At 41.8% G+C, this 14,852-nt stretch overlaps 1 protein-coding gene across 1 annotated transcript in view; it reads left to right on the plus strand.

The window, feature by feature from the left end:
- Positions 1-14,852, plus strand: part of LOC140205083 (N-acetyl-beta-glucosaminyl-glycoprotein 4-beta-N-acetylgalactosaminyltransferase 1-like) — an 872,662-nt gene that overhangs the window by 817,435 nt on the left and 40,375 nt on the right. Inside the window, exon 17 of the mRNA XM_072272248.1 lies at positions 8,999-9,071. Within this exon, the coding sequence (XP_072128349.1) occupies positions 8,999-9,071 (73 nt within the window). The remainder of the gene's footprint in view (positions 1-8,998; positions 9,072-14,852) is intronic.

Below are 14,852 nucleotides of genomic sequence, written 5' to 3' on the forward strand. Positions count from 1 at the left end.
TAAGTTTGCTGATATCACAACAATTGTGGGCCGTATCTTGGGTAATGATGAGTTTGAGTACAGAGAGGAAATTAAAAACCTGGTGGTATGGTGCGAAGACAATAACCTATCCCTCAATGTCAGCAAGACGAAGGAATTGGTTGTTGACTTCAGAAGGAGTGGCGGACCGCACAACCCAATTTACATCGGTGGTGAGCAAGTGGAACAGGTCAAGAGCTTTAAGTTCCTCGGGGTCAATATCACAAATGACCTGACTTGGTCCAACCAAGCGGAGTTCACTGACAAGAAGGCCCACCAGCGCCTTTACTTCCTGAGAAAACTAAAGAAATTTGGCCTGTCCCCTAAAACCCTCACTAATTTTTATAGATGCACCGTAGAAAGCATTCTTCTAGGGTGCATCACAACCTGGTATGGAAGTTGTCCTGTCCAAGACCGAAAGAAGCTGCAGAAGATTGTGAACACGGCGCAGCACATCACACAAACCAATCTTCCGTCCGTGGACTCACTTTACACCGCATGCTGTCGGAGCAGTGCTGCCTGGATAATCAAGGACACAACCCATCCAGCCAACACACTTTTCGTCCCTCTTCCCTCCAGGAGAAGGCTCAGGAGCTTGAAGACTCGTACGGCCAGATTTGGGAACAGCTTATTTCCATCTGTGATAAGACTGCTGAACGGATCCTGACCCGGATCTGGGCCGTACCCTCCAAATATCCGGACCTGCCTCTCGGTTTTTTTGCACTACTTTCTATTTTCTATTTCTATTCTCGATTTTTCTATTTTCTATTTATGATTTATGATTTAAATTTTTAATATTTACTAATTTTAACTATTTTTAATATTTAATATTTGTAATCCAGGGAGTGTGAAGCACAGAATCAAATATCTCTATGATGATTGTATGTTCTAGTACCAATTGTCTGGCAACAATAAAGTATATATTGTTGGGTATGATGTTATAGCCACCATTGAATCGTGGCTGAAGGATGGTTGCTGTTGGGAGCTGAATGTCCATGTTTACATGTTGTATCAGAGGGATGGGATAGGAAGGTAGGCAGAGGGGGTGGCATGGTTCTGCTGGTAAAGAATAGCATCAAATCATTAGAAAGATGTGACATAGGATCGGAAGACGTTGAATCCTTGTGGGTTGAGTTAGGAAACTGATGGCAGTTATATACAGTCCTCCAAACAGTAGCTGGGATGCAGACTACAGAATACAAATGGGAAATAGAAAAGCCATGTCAAAAGGTCAATGTTATGATAGTCATGGGAGATTTTAACATGCAGGTAGACTGGGAAAAGTAGGTTGGTAATGCATCGCAAGTTAATGAGTTTGTTGAATGCCTATGAGATGGCTTTTCAGAGCAGCTTGTCATTGAGCCTACCAGGTGATCAGCTATTCTGGATTGGGTGTTATGTAATGAACCGGATGTGATTAGGGAGCTTAAGGTAAAGGAACCTTTAGGGGGGTGATCACAATATAATTGACTTCAACTTGAAATTTGATAGGGAGAAAGTAAAGTCTAAGTGTATCAGTATTTCAGTGGAGTAAAGGAAATTATAGTAATATGACAGAGGAGTTGGCTAAGGTAAACTGGAAGCAGATGCTGGCAGGGATGACAACAAAGCAGTAATGGCTTGAATCCCTGGGAAATATGAGGAAGGTGCAGGATAGATATATTCCAAAAACATGAAATACTCAAATGCCAAAATAGTACAACCATGGTTGACAAGGGAAGTTAAAGCTAGTGCAAAAGCAAAAGAGAGGGCTTACAACAAAGCAAAATTTAGTGGGAAGACAGAGGATTGGGAAGCTTTTATGAACCCACAGAAAGCAACTAGAAGAATCATTAGAAGGGAAAAGATGAAATATGAAAGCAAGCTAGCAAACAATATCAAAGTAGATAGGAAAAGCTTTATCAAGCATATAAAAAAATAAAAGAGATATGAGAGTGGATATGGGACTGCTAGAAAATGAGGTTGGAGAAATAATAACAGGAGACAAGGAGATGGCAGATGAATTAAATGAGCATTTTGCATCAGTCTTCACTGTGGAAGACACTAGCAGTGTGCCAGGTGTTGAAGGGTGTGAGGGAAGAGAAGAAAGTGCAATTACTATTATAAGGGAGAAGGTGCTCAAAAAGCTGAAAGACCTAAAGATGCATAAGTCACCCGGACCAGATAAACTGCAACCTAGGGTTATGAAAGAAGTAGCGGTAGATATTGTGGAGGCATTAGTAAAGATCTCTTAAAAATCATTGGCCTCTGCCAGAGGACTGGAAAACTGCAAAGGTCACTCCACTATAGAAGAAAGGAGGAAGGCAGCAGGAAGGAAATTATAGATCAGTCAGCCTGACCTCAGTGGTTGGGAAGATGTTAGAGTCAATTGTTAAGGATGAGGTGATGGAGTACTTGGTGACACAGGACAAGATAGGACAAAGTCAGCATGATTTCCTTAAGGAAAAATCTTGCCTGACAAACCTGTTGGAATTCTTTGAGGAGATTACAAGTAGGATAGATAAAGGAGATGTTGTGCATGTTGTATATTTGGACTTTCAGAAGGCCCTTGACAAGGTGCCACACATGAGGCTGCTTACCAAGTTAAGAGCCCATGGTATTGCAGGAAAGTTACTAGCTTGGTTAGAGCATTGGCTGATTGGTAGGAGGCAGCGAGTAGGAATAAAAGGATCCTTTTCTGGTTGGCTGCCAGTGACTAGTGGTGTTCTGCTGGAGCTGGTGTTGGGACCGCTCCTTTTTATTGCTGTGTATCAATGATTTAGATGATAGATAGTTGGCTTTTTTGCCAAGTTTGCAGATGATATGAAGATTGGTGGAGGGGCAGATAGTGTTGAGGAAACAGGAAGGCTGCAGGAGGACTTAGACAAATTGGGAGAATGGTCTAGAAAATGGCTAATGAAATACAATGTTGGAAAATGCATAGCCATGCGCTTTGGAAGAAGTAATAAATGTACAGGCTATTTTCTAAATGGGAAGAAAATCCAAAAATCTGAGATACAAAGGGACTTGGGTGTCCTTGTGCAGAACACCCTAAAGGTTAACTTGCAGGTTTGATAAGTGGTGAGGAAAGCAAATGAAATGTTAGCATTCATTTCAAAAGATCTGGAATATACGAGCAGGGGTTTGATGCTGAGGCTTTATAAGGGACTGGTGATGCTTCACCTTGAGTATTGTGAACAATTTTGGGCTCCTTACCCAAGAAAAGATGTGTTGACATTGGAGAGGTTTCAGTGGAGGTTCACAAGGATGATGCTGGGAATGAAAGTGTTATCAAATGAGGAACATTTGATGGCTTTGGGTCTGTACTCGCTGGAATTTAGATGGATGAGGGGAAAATCTTATTGAAACCTTTCAAATGTTAAAAGACCTAGACAGAGTAGATGTGGAAAGGATGTTTCCCATGGTGGGGGAATCTAGGAGAAGAGAACACAGCCTCTTGTTTTAAATGGATAGAGGGGTGTCCATTTGAAATAAAGATGCAGAGAAATCTCTTTAGCCAGAGGGTGGTAAATTTGTGGAATTTGTTACCTCCGGCAGCTATGGACGACAGGTCGTCGGGTGTATTTAAGGTGGAGATTGGTAAGTTCTTGTTTGGCCATGGCATCAAATGTTACGGGGAGAAGGCAGAGGAGTGGGGCTGAGGAGGGGGAAGAAAGATCAGCCATGATTGAATCGCAGAGCAGACTCAATGGGCCAAGTGGCCTAATTCTACTATTATGTCTTATGGTCTCTAGTCTTATGGAAAAGGTATTAATATGATCATAATGCATTACAGATCTTGGAGGATGCAGTGATGGGTGGTATTTATGTACATGTGTATGTCTCTAAAGTCAATTTTGAGGATGAAGGCAATTTACCTAAAATGGAATGGAGAATAAGGAAAGGCTAACAGTAATTGAATATAACTGCTAAATCAACACTTTTCAATGCGGTAATACTTTATTTCCCTTTTTCGCAAAATAACAATCCAGCATTATTTCTGTGTAACTAGGATGAAGGCAGCTTGTAATTATTGTTGTATTTTTTTAAATTTAGAGATACAGTACAGTAACAGACCCTTTCAGCCTAACAATCTGCGCTTCTCAATTACACCTATGTGACCAATTAGCCTACTAACCCATACATCTTTGAATTGCGGGAGGAAATCAGAGCAACTAGAGGAAACCCACCCACGCGGTCAAGGGCAGAAAGTACAAACTCCTTATAGAAAGTGGTGGGCCATATAATAGTGTTATGCTAATCACTACACTACTATGAATAATCATATTCTAATTATGCCTCTTCAAAATATCAGGGAATGTGGCTGTACTTTTCATCGTGCTAAATTAATCCAGTCTCTTATCATTGCCTTCCAACTCATCACCATGCTGCTGCTGAATTCTTTATTGCTCTGTGTCTTTATTCTTCGTTCCTTTGAAGTTGAATATTTCCAGGTTATTGCAATCCCCTGTAGTTAATTTAGACGCATGAATCCAGCTATTAATACCACCTACAACAAATCACATTGTCCTCTATTCCTTTTTAGTAATGAATGTTACATGATAGCTTTGTGCAGCCATCCTGATTTTGCTATTAAATCCCAAGTCATTTGTGACTCCAGCAGTGCAATTCGACAATCTAATCTTCTCCCCTCCAGGAGCATCAATGCTGATCAGTACTTTTTGATTGTACACTATTGAAACATTGATGTGGAACAATTTCTCTTGGTTCATCTATTGGCAAGTGTCTTGTGATTTTAAAGGTGATTGAAATCGAAGCTGACAGTTTGCATATCAGACAGATTACTGCAGCATGCTTGTCTTTCAGAGACGATCATTTGTCACTCATCTGGAATTGTTGTTGCATTGTCTCAAGCTGTCAGAGCAGTTTAGCTCAGTGGATCATTTCCACAAGCAATTCAGCAAAGCGGGGAAGAGAGAACTTTATAAAGGCACTCACAATAGTTTCCAGGCCCTTCAAACCCAGCTCAAAGTTCAAAGTACACTTATTATCAAACCTTGAGATTTGTCTCCTACAGGCAGCCACAAAACAAAGAAACCCAAAAGAGCCTGTAAACGAAGACCATCAAATAACCATAATGCAGAGGTAACTTAAAAAATCGTGCAAACAATAAAAGCAAACAAATAGCGTTCAGATCAAACGTGAGTCCACAGACACAAAGTCCGGTACAGCTGGAGCAGACCACACCCTCCCCCTCAGTTCAGTGCAGAGCCGGTAAATGTTGTGGAGCAGTGAGCAGATCTGGCCCAACCCTGGTCCTGCGGTCTGAGCCATAAGCTACCATTTGACTGAGTACTGATGAACCGTAGCAGATTTTTTTTTGCCCCAGAATTGCTGTTTCCTCCTGCAAAGGTTTTTGTCCCTGGTAGCCCAGATCCTGGTGTTTAACTGTGTAGCAAATGGGCTATACGAAAGACAACTGAGCTCACAGGCAGATGCTGAAGCACCCAGCACAGACAATAATACTGTCAAGGTATGTCTTTACATTCATAATCAGGATGAATCAAAAAAATGTTACATTAGAATAAAGCTTAATATTTTTACTTAAAGAATAAAGTGATTGTATAGTAAAAATCAAGTTAAAATACCATAACAAGTTAACAATAAAAAACACTCTTGTTTCTTCCAGCAGTGGATTTTTCTTCTGCAGTTGAATGGGGGCTGCTGTGCTTCATCAGGTTAAACCCTGCACAGGATCTGAGGGCAGTTCCCCTAGCCCAAGGGCTGGCAAACCAATGTGAGCTTTCACTGGCCCATGAGGAATGCATAGGGGTAGCTATTGCAGGGCTAATGCTGCTGTCAACTTTAGCCAAAAGCAGTAATGGAAACCAGGATTTTTGCAATTTTACCAAAGCCTAAGTGCTGTCATTGGGGCAGGAGATGTGCCTTGTAAATATTGAATAATTCACGGCACTCAGGCACAAAAAGAGGATTTCACTTTGTCAGACTGTTGCGAGGAGCATGAAAGGGGAAAAAAATAAAATTGGCAGCATGAACATTGGTAAAAATAAATTAGAGGTGTAAGTAGCTACACTCTACAAACTGCTTTTTCAATTGATTTTCATTTTTCATTTCTTTCCACCTCCCTCCGACTTCCATCACTTCTATACTGAATGTGATGCAGTTTTCCAGGCACTGATTGTCCCTTGCAGCAACTTACTAAAGTCTTCACTCTTCATGTCTGGCCCTCAACGGTAGACATCAGATGGTGGTGACACCGCCAAGCCCAAGCTTGGTTTGGCGGGGGTGGGGGGAGGGGTGGAGTAACTATTTGGCTACTTTTACCTTTTTCTCCCTTTCACTCCACTCTCTACCCACTCTGTGTGCTATTTACTGCAAAGATACCATGCAGCTGCTTGGCTCCCAAGCATTCATTTTTTGTCTTAACCAGTAAATGACAATCAAGTAAACAGGACAACAGAATTTGACAGGAGCAGAAGAGAGTGGTAAAAATTGAACTCTAGTAATCAGCTGTCAGAATACTGGGCTTTAAAGTGTCTAAGGTTTGGCAGGAGGTCAGGAATTCTGTCTTTCTGAGGATTCATTGTGAGAGTGCTTGTCTTCATTGGTGACATGCTGCAGTTAAGAATTTTTCATGTAGCTAATCACAGATTCAACATATGGTGTAGCACTTAAAACATCAAAATGCCAATATAAAGTGAGGAACTGTCTGTACATTTTTATTCGCGATTCAAAAATATTCCCTTTGACTTTTTAAGGTCTCCACATGTCACATATTGTATACAGAACTAATTTGACACATGAACTGCAATTACACTACATGATGACTTGTTTCAGAGATTTGTTTCAGTAACATTCACAGTGATGGGAATTATAAGTCAAAATTCATGTCCTAGAGGCTATAACTGAATTTTCCCTCAGGCTGCAAGAGTGAAACCAAGATGAGAAATTAATTATTCTGATTACTGTACATTAAATGCAAAATCCTGACTGAGGAGCACAGTTTACACAAAGTGAGATGAATTGTGGAACTAACTTTATCCACTAACACCAAATCAGTATTTACACAATGAAATAGCAGGAATTATGTTCCACATTTTTCAGTTTATGGAAGTGCAGTGAAGGAGAGTTCCATTATGCTTCATCAAATGGTAAAGAAATTCCTACAGGATGTGTTGGCACATTTTATGGCCTTCAGTCCTGCTGCCAGATTTCATCCTTCTCTCCAAACTATTCTTGTATGCCTGATCATACTTAGTTCTCAGAATAGATATGAATTTGGTCTCAATATCACATGAAGATACATTCATGTCATTACAAGTTAAACAGGTTTATAATGTACCAGATTAAAAATTTTGCATCAGGAGTGCAGAGAAACCTTGTGTACTTGGCAGAAGATGCACATTACCTCATAAACTATCCAACCGCTTTCCCTATCAGGCCTTTTCTGCCCCACGTGTGGAAGTCTGTAGGCCCCAAGTTGCCATCATCAGCCATTGAAAGCCATAAAGCAGGAATGGAAGTAAGTCATCTTCTAGCCCAAGAGACTGCTATTTATTGAAACAGTTTTAATTGTAAAGACAAAGAAGTCAAAGTTCAGTGGGATTGGATATTCAAGTGCTGGATAACCATAAATTCTGCATTATACCTGTTGACTGAGTTGAGTTTACGTCGAGAATGCCACTGTCACCACCATAAGCAGCCCAACTTCCACGTCATCTGTATTTGTTCATCCAATGTCAAGGAAAGGACATTGAAAAGGACAGACAACATACTTTAATTGTGGAGGCTTACAGGGTGATTTCAAGAGGGTGAAAGCAGAAATGAAATGAAGATTCAGGGCCCTGACTGTCCAATGGGAGAATTCCTCGGTTGATGAAAAATGAAAATCAAAGTTCAGAGGTTGAAAGGCATTGGAATAGAAAGCAGGAAGAGATGGAGAAGCTGGGAAAATGGAATATGGATGCAGAAAAGGCTGGAATATCAGAATGTGTTGTCAAGGGAACTGTGGAAGACAGAAGTCTGAACATAGAATAACTCCTAAATATCTGTTTATCTGCAATTCTGACCACCTAAACAACCTTGGTTGGATAGGGTACGAAATGATGCTGTTTTCACCTGGAAGACTGCATAGTTTAAGTCCTTTTACTCAAGTAGGGCATATGGCATTGGAAGATCTGTCAGGCTAATTCCTAGGATGAGAGGATTCTCCTATTAAGAGAGACTAAACAGCCTGGATGTATATCTTGTTTCTTCGAATTCAGAAGAATGAAGAGTGACATTATTCACGTATAAGACCTAAAGTACAGTAGATATTGGTTTTTCCACTACAGGCAGAGTCACAAGCCAGGAGATATAACTGCAAAACAGCAAGCCGGTCATTTATAGAAACCTCTACTCTCAGAGTGTAGTGAACCTCTGGAATTGTCTTCCCATAGGGGTGGTGGAGTCCAGATCATTAGATCTATTTTAGGAGGAGATAGATGAAGATCTGAAAGACTGAGGAATTAAGCGTTTTGGGGAACTGGCACAGAGGAGGAGTTGAAGCCATTATATATTAGCTGTGATCAGATTGAGTGGTAGGACAAGTTTGAAGGGGCAAGTGGCCCACTCCTGCTCTTATTTTCTGTATTCTTGCCCTGGAGCTTTTTGCACGATATAAATATATGTTGGAACATCTACGCTTTTGTGCTTACATGTCCCTGAAACTTCTGACTTATAGGTAAGTGTGCTACCAATGAGGTTAAGCTAATCCTGACATGTTTCTCTTTTGCATGTTGTATCTATTATCACTATTAACATATTTTGTATGTCCTATACATTACGTCTACATCTACAACCAGGACAGTTCTGGTCTAAGTTTCTGCACTTTGAAACATGCTGATGTTAACTAAATGCATTTGTGCTGGAATATCACTAAAGCCTGTAGAATATGAAAGGCAGGTCACTTTGAAGATTATTTCAAATGTAGAATATTACTTGACTGCCTTATGGTCTTCGTTTCTCAATTTCTTTTCAGGTATCAATATTTGAAACGCACAGGGAGCTTTGAGCGCTCATCTGGGCTCCAGGCAGGAGCAGATGCAATAGAGGTGAGTACTCATCTTTAACTGATAATGTGCTGGAGTTTAAGATACATTATACTTCACCATGACAGTTTCATTACTGCAGTTGAGGCTTCGTGCAACATACAGTAATGAAAATCTTCAGATAAATGTATTTTTTCTCTTATTTGATGCATTTTAGTTTATGATTGTTATATAAAATATTTCAAATCATAATGGGCTGTTTTAAGCTCCTTCTTTGCTGGCCCAGTCAATTAGTAATAAATGTTCTACATCCTCGGCCTTCGCTTATCCAGCATTACCTACAACAACAATTCCATATGAAAGAAGGTAAATGAGAAATGACCTCAACACAAGGAAATCTGCAGATGCTGGAATTTCAAGCAACACACATAAAAGTTGCTGATGAATGCAGCAGGCCAGGCAGCATCTCTAGGAAGAGGTACAGTCGACGTTTCGGGCCGAGACCCTTCGTCAGGACTAACTGAAGGAAGAGCTAGTAAGAGATTTGAAAGTGGAAGGGGGAGGGGGAGATCCGAAATGATAGGAAAAGACGGGAGGGGGAGGGATGGAGCCAAGAGCTGGACAGGTGTTAGGCAAAAGGGATATGAGAGGATCATGGGACAGGAGGCCTAGGGAGAAAGAAAAGGGGGAGGGGGAAAAAGAACCCAGAGGATTGGCAAGGGGTATAGTGAGAGGGACAGAAGAAGAAAAAGGAGAGAGAGAAAAAGAATGTGTGGTAATATACTGTGTCCAGTGCTCCGGATGTGGCCTTCTATATATTGGCGAGACTCGATGCAGACTGAGATCGTTTGGCTGAACACCTATGCTCTATCCGCCAGAGAAAGCAGGATCTCCCAGTGGCCACACATTTTAATTCCACGTCCCATTCCCATTCTTTCATGTCTATCCATGGCCTCCTCTACTGTAAAGATGAAGCTACACTCTGGTTGGAGGAACAACACCTTATATTCCATCTGGGTAGCCTCCAACCTGATGGCATGAACATTGACTTCTCAAACTTCCGATAATGCCCCACCTCCCCCTCGTACCCCATCCGTTATTTATATATACACACATTCTTTTTCTGTCTCTCCTTTCTCTTCCTCTGTCCCTCTCACTATACCTCTTTCCCATTCTCTGGGGTTTTTCCCCCTCCTCCTTTTATTTCTCCCTAGGCCTCCCGTCCCATGATCCTCTCATATCCCTTTTGCCAATCAACTGTCCAGCGCTTGGCTCCATCCCTCCCCCTCCTGTCTTCTCCTATCATTTCGGATCTCCCCCTCCCCATCCCACTTTCAAATCTCTTACCATCTCTTCTTTCAGTTAGTCCTGACGAAGGGTCTCGGCCCGAAACGTCAACTGTACCTCTTTCTAGAGATGCTGCCTGGCCTGCTGCGTTCACCAGCAACTTTTATGTGTGTTGTGAGAAATGACCTCATAGCCTTGACAGGATGCTGAATATGTTGGTTTGAGAAACATATAAAGTTAAATCATGACCCAAGAAATGTGGGCAAATGGGGAAAATAATGAAAAATAGTCTACGACTGTTAGGAAGGACGTTCCCCCACACTTGAGGGATTGAGACTCAGAACAATTATCTGGATTGGCTGTCACAGGCAAAGCCGCTTGTCCATTCAAGAGTGATTAGAAGAGAGGGTCAATGTTAAGTACAGAGAGATATTGAATCAAATGATCACCTACTGATGTAAACATGTGAATATCCAAATTAAGATTAGATTAGAATATGAGAACGCTCAGTCCTCGTTTATTGTCATTTAGAAATGCATGCATGCATTAAGAAATGATACAATGTTCCTCCAGAGTGATACCACAGAAAAACAGGACAAACCAAAGACTAACACTGACAGAACCACATAATTATAACATGTAGTTACAGCAGTACAATGCAATACCATAATTTGATGAAGAGCAGACCATGGGCACGGTAAAAAAAAGTCTCAAAGTCCCAATCGACTCCCAAGTCCCCGATAGCAGGCGGCAAAAGGGAGAAACTCCCTGCCATAAACCTCCAGGCACCGACAACTGCCGATGCATTAGAAGCACCCAACAACATCTGACACTGAGTACATCCATCCGAAAACTTCGAGCCTCCGAGCAGGAATAACCTACACTTACCTTAAACCTTTCTCTCCATTTAATATGATTATGGCTGATCTGACTGAAACTTAACTGCGCATTTCTACCTACCTACAGTAAACTTTCACTTCCTTGCTAAGCAAAGATCTTTCTACCTCGGTCTTAAAAATATTCAAAGACTTTGCTTCCGCAGCACTTTGAGAAAGAGAGTTAAATGACTCATAATCCCTGTCAAAAAAGCTGGCTTTGTATGTGATTGAAATGGATGGCCCCTTGTTTCTGAATAGCAACCTCTGATTCTTGGTTCTCCCACAAACGGATACATCCTCTACACATCCACCGTCAAGACCTCTTAGGATCTTATATATTTCAATCAAGTCACCTTTCACTCCCTCCAAGCTCCAATAGGTACAAGTCTCGTCTGTCCAACCTTTCCTCATAAGACAACCTGCCCCTCTAATGTTTTACAAAATCATCCTGTTTTCAGATCAAGTCACTGACAGAAACTTATGGAAATGAGTGGATTACTGCTGCCACCTTGAGGAGGGAAAAGTTGGACAGGCTGGGACTTCATTCCTTTGAGCATAGGAAACGGGTGAAACTTTAAATTGTATGTTATAATCACGAGGGGTATGTATAGGGTAAATGCACATAGTCTTTTTCATAGGGTTGGGAAATCAGGAACTAGTCATTGGCTTAAGCTAAGATGGGAGAGATTTAATAGGAACTGAGGGGCAAATTTTTCACACAGAGGATGGTGGGCATGTGGAATGAACTGCCAGAGGACGTAGTTCAGGCTTTAGATAAGAATATTTTTTAAAAACTTGAACAGGTACGCGGTTAGGAAAGATGGATATGGGTCAAGCAGAGGCAAATGGGACGATCTTAGGTGAGTATGGACAAGTTGGGCTGAGGGACCATTTCTATGATGTATGGCCCTTTGACTATGAATAGCTTGGTTATTTCATTCTAGCTTCCAAGGATGCATTGGTAGCTATAAATTGTGCTTCATTCGGTTAAACGGTAATAAAGTTGACATGCTGCGGGAGGGAATAAAATGCAGGGCTGCAGAGAAACAAGAGAGGAAGATAAGGATGCTCTGTTGAAGCTGGCGTAGATTTGATGAACTCAATGACCTCCTGTCTCTTCATTAAGTTCATCCATTGATTACAATTAGTGATAGCTAATCCCTGATTTAATCGATTTGATTAAGCGCGATCACCCTAATATATAATAAATGGCAGTAATAGGATTCTGCCAACTGTGCCTAATGGGAACTCTTAATTTCCTTCTTTCTTTCTTTTTTTTTTTACGTGTGCCTGCGTGCATGTGAGTCTGTGCGTATTTGTCTGCATGTACATGTGTGCGTCTATGATGATCCCTTTTTCATGGCTTTTACAAGGCGCGGAGCGAGAGAGAGAGACTGTGTGGCACGCCACTCCTCACACAGACATTTTCACAGTATTTTCCCTTTATTTTACGAGGTCGAGTTGCGATCTCGACACTCAACCTGGCATGGATGGAAAGCGTACCCAGGAGCGGACCCAACTTGTTTCGAACCCCGGAACCTCCGCTTCCGGGTCGGCGCCGATGTCGTTGTGCCACCAGCCGGTCCGGGAACTCTTAATTTCTTGAGCAGGTTGAATTAATTGTGACATTTCAAGTTCGAGTTCAGTTTATTGTCATTATGTATAGGCCTCCAAATGAAACAACATACCTCCAGACCAAGGTGCACATCACAGTACATATAACTCATACACATAACACATCGTCCCATATCAGACCGCAAAGCACTCCAGCGTGTGGTGAAAACTGCCCAGCAGACTATCGGCACCCAATTGCCCACCATTGAGAACATCTACCATAAACGCTGCCTGGGCGTGGTGAAAAGCATTATTAGGGATGCATCTCACCCTAACCATGGACTTTTCACTCTCCTCCCATCCGGTAGGCGCTACAGGAGCCTCCGCTCCCGCACCAGCAGGCACAGGAAGAGCTTCTTCCCTGAGGCTGTGACCCTGCTGAACCTCTCATCACAGCGCTAAGCAGTATTGCATCCATATTGTACTGTCTCAGTACTTTTATATTTGTGTGCTGTAGCACTTTTTTTATTCGCAGTTATTTTGTAAGTAACAGTATTCTTTGCATTTCTGGTCAGATGCTAGATGCATTTCATTGGCTTTGTATCTGTACTTGGCACTATGACAATAAAGTTGAATCTAATCTAATCTAATCTGAAGTAATAATACCACAGGTAATCTAACAAATAATAAGGTGCATATACTGGCTTTACTAACATGAATAAAACACATTATACTGAGTTCCCCTAAAGCAAATGTGTTTGGGGAATTCAGTATATCACATGGTACATACTTTGATCAAGCAATTAACCATGACCAAAAGCTCCAAAACAAGCACCCGACTAAATTTTGTTCTGCAGCTGTTCAGTCCAAGAAGTCTCTTCCCTCACTCTTATCCCCCTCTCCACTTGTTTTCATTCTTAAAAAACATGCTGTGTGATAGAATTTCTTCAGAAAGCAGATTTCAAAGTGCAGTTGGGAATTCATTGGAGATGATGTGAATCTGCAGATGTTCTTCCTGGTCTTCAGTTTTATGCATGCCAGTGCATAGAGCTACCAGGGGTCAGGTAATATAGTTTCCAATAAGTAGGCAACGTGTGTGTTGGTTGCAATTTGCCCAGGTTACTGAACACAAACAGGCAGGTAGGGTCCTAGAATCATGTAGTACCAAAGCAGGCCCTTTGACTCAACTCATCCATGCCAACCAGGTTGCCGACATGAGCCAGTCACATTTGCCTGCAGTTGGCCATTATTGCTCCAAGCCTTTCTTACTGGTGTGGCTGTCCAAGTGTCAATAAATATACCCAACTGTGGCACCTCTCATTGGAGCTTACTGCCTATACCTACTGCCCTCTGTGTTGGGGGAAAACATGGAACCTGCTTCAGCATACCTTGATGTTCTCTGCTTGGACAGATCCCAGCCCAAAGCATCACAAGAAAGGGCTCAATCAGCCATACTCCAAGTGACAGGAAACGTAATTCCGACAGTAACTCACTTGAAGGCGCCTCTGCCCAAATTCCTCCCCCCACCTCCCACCCCCAGTGGCTGACCTGTCATACCCTCAGCATTTGACACTGACCCTGATTTTCCAGCCCTGCAGCTGATCACAATAGATGGTGATAGCCCTAGACATCCCACTAGCAAGGCAGGATGAAGCAGACACTTTATTCAACCAATTAACTGTGATCAAAAGCCCCAAAACAAACTCCCACCAAATTTTGTTCTGCAGCTGTTCAGTCCAAGAAGTCTCTTCCCTCACTCTTATCCCTCTCTCCACTTGTTTTCACTCTACAAAAGTAACAGAAGTCCTGTGAGCCTACTAAAGTTGCCACACATGTTCAACAGTGTACAACATGCACATTAGAATTCTGTGGGGACAGCCCATTGCTGAAGACTTCCTAGGGCACACCTGAAGTAGTTATTATATTATTACAACACCAAAGCATTTTTCTCAATCCATTGAGCCAATAGTGGGACTTATTAAAATAATCCTCACTTCCAGCACTTTCCTTATGACCTTACATATTGTACCCCTGCACCTGCCTTTACACCTCTTCTCTCACCTCCATTCAGAGTCCAGTCAGTTCTTCCAGGTGAAGCAACACTTTACCTGCAGAAGTCGTCTAT

The sequence above is a fragment of the Mobula birostris genome, chromosome 11 (assembly GCF_030028105.1).
Source record: "Mobula birostris isolate sMobBir1 chromosome 11, sMobBir1.hap1, whole genome shotgun sequence".
NCBI lineage: Eukaryota > Metazoa > Chordata > Chondrichthyes > Myliobatiformes > Myliobatidae > Mobula > Mobula birostris.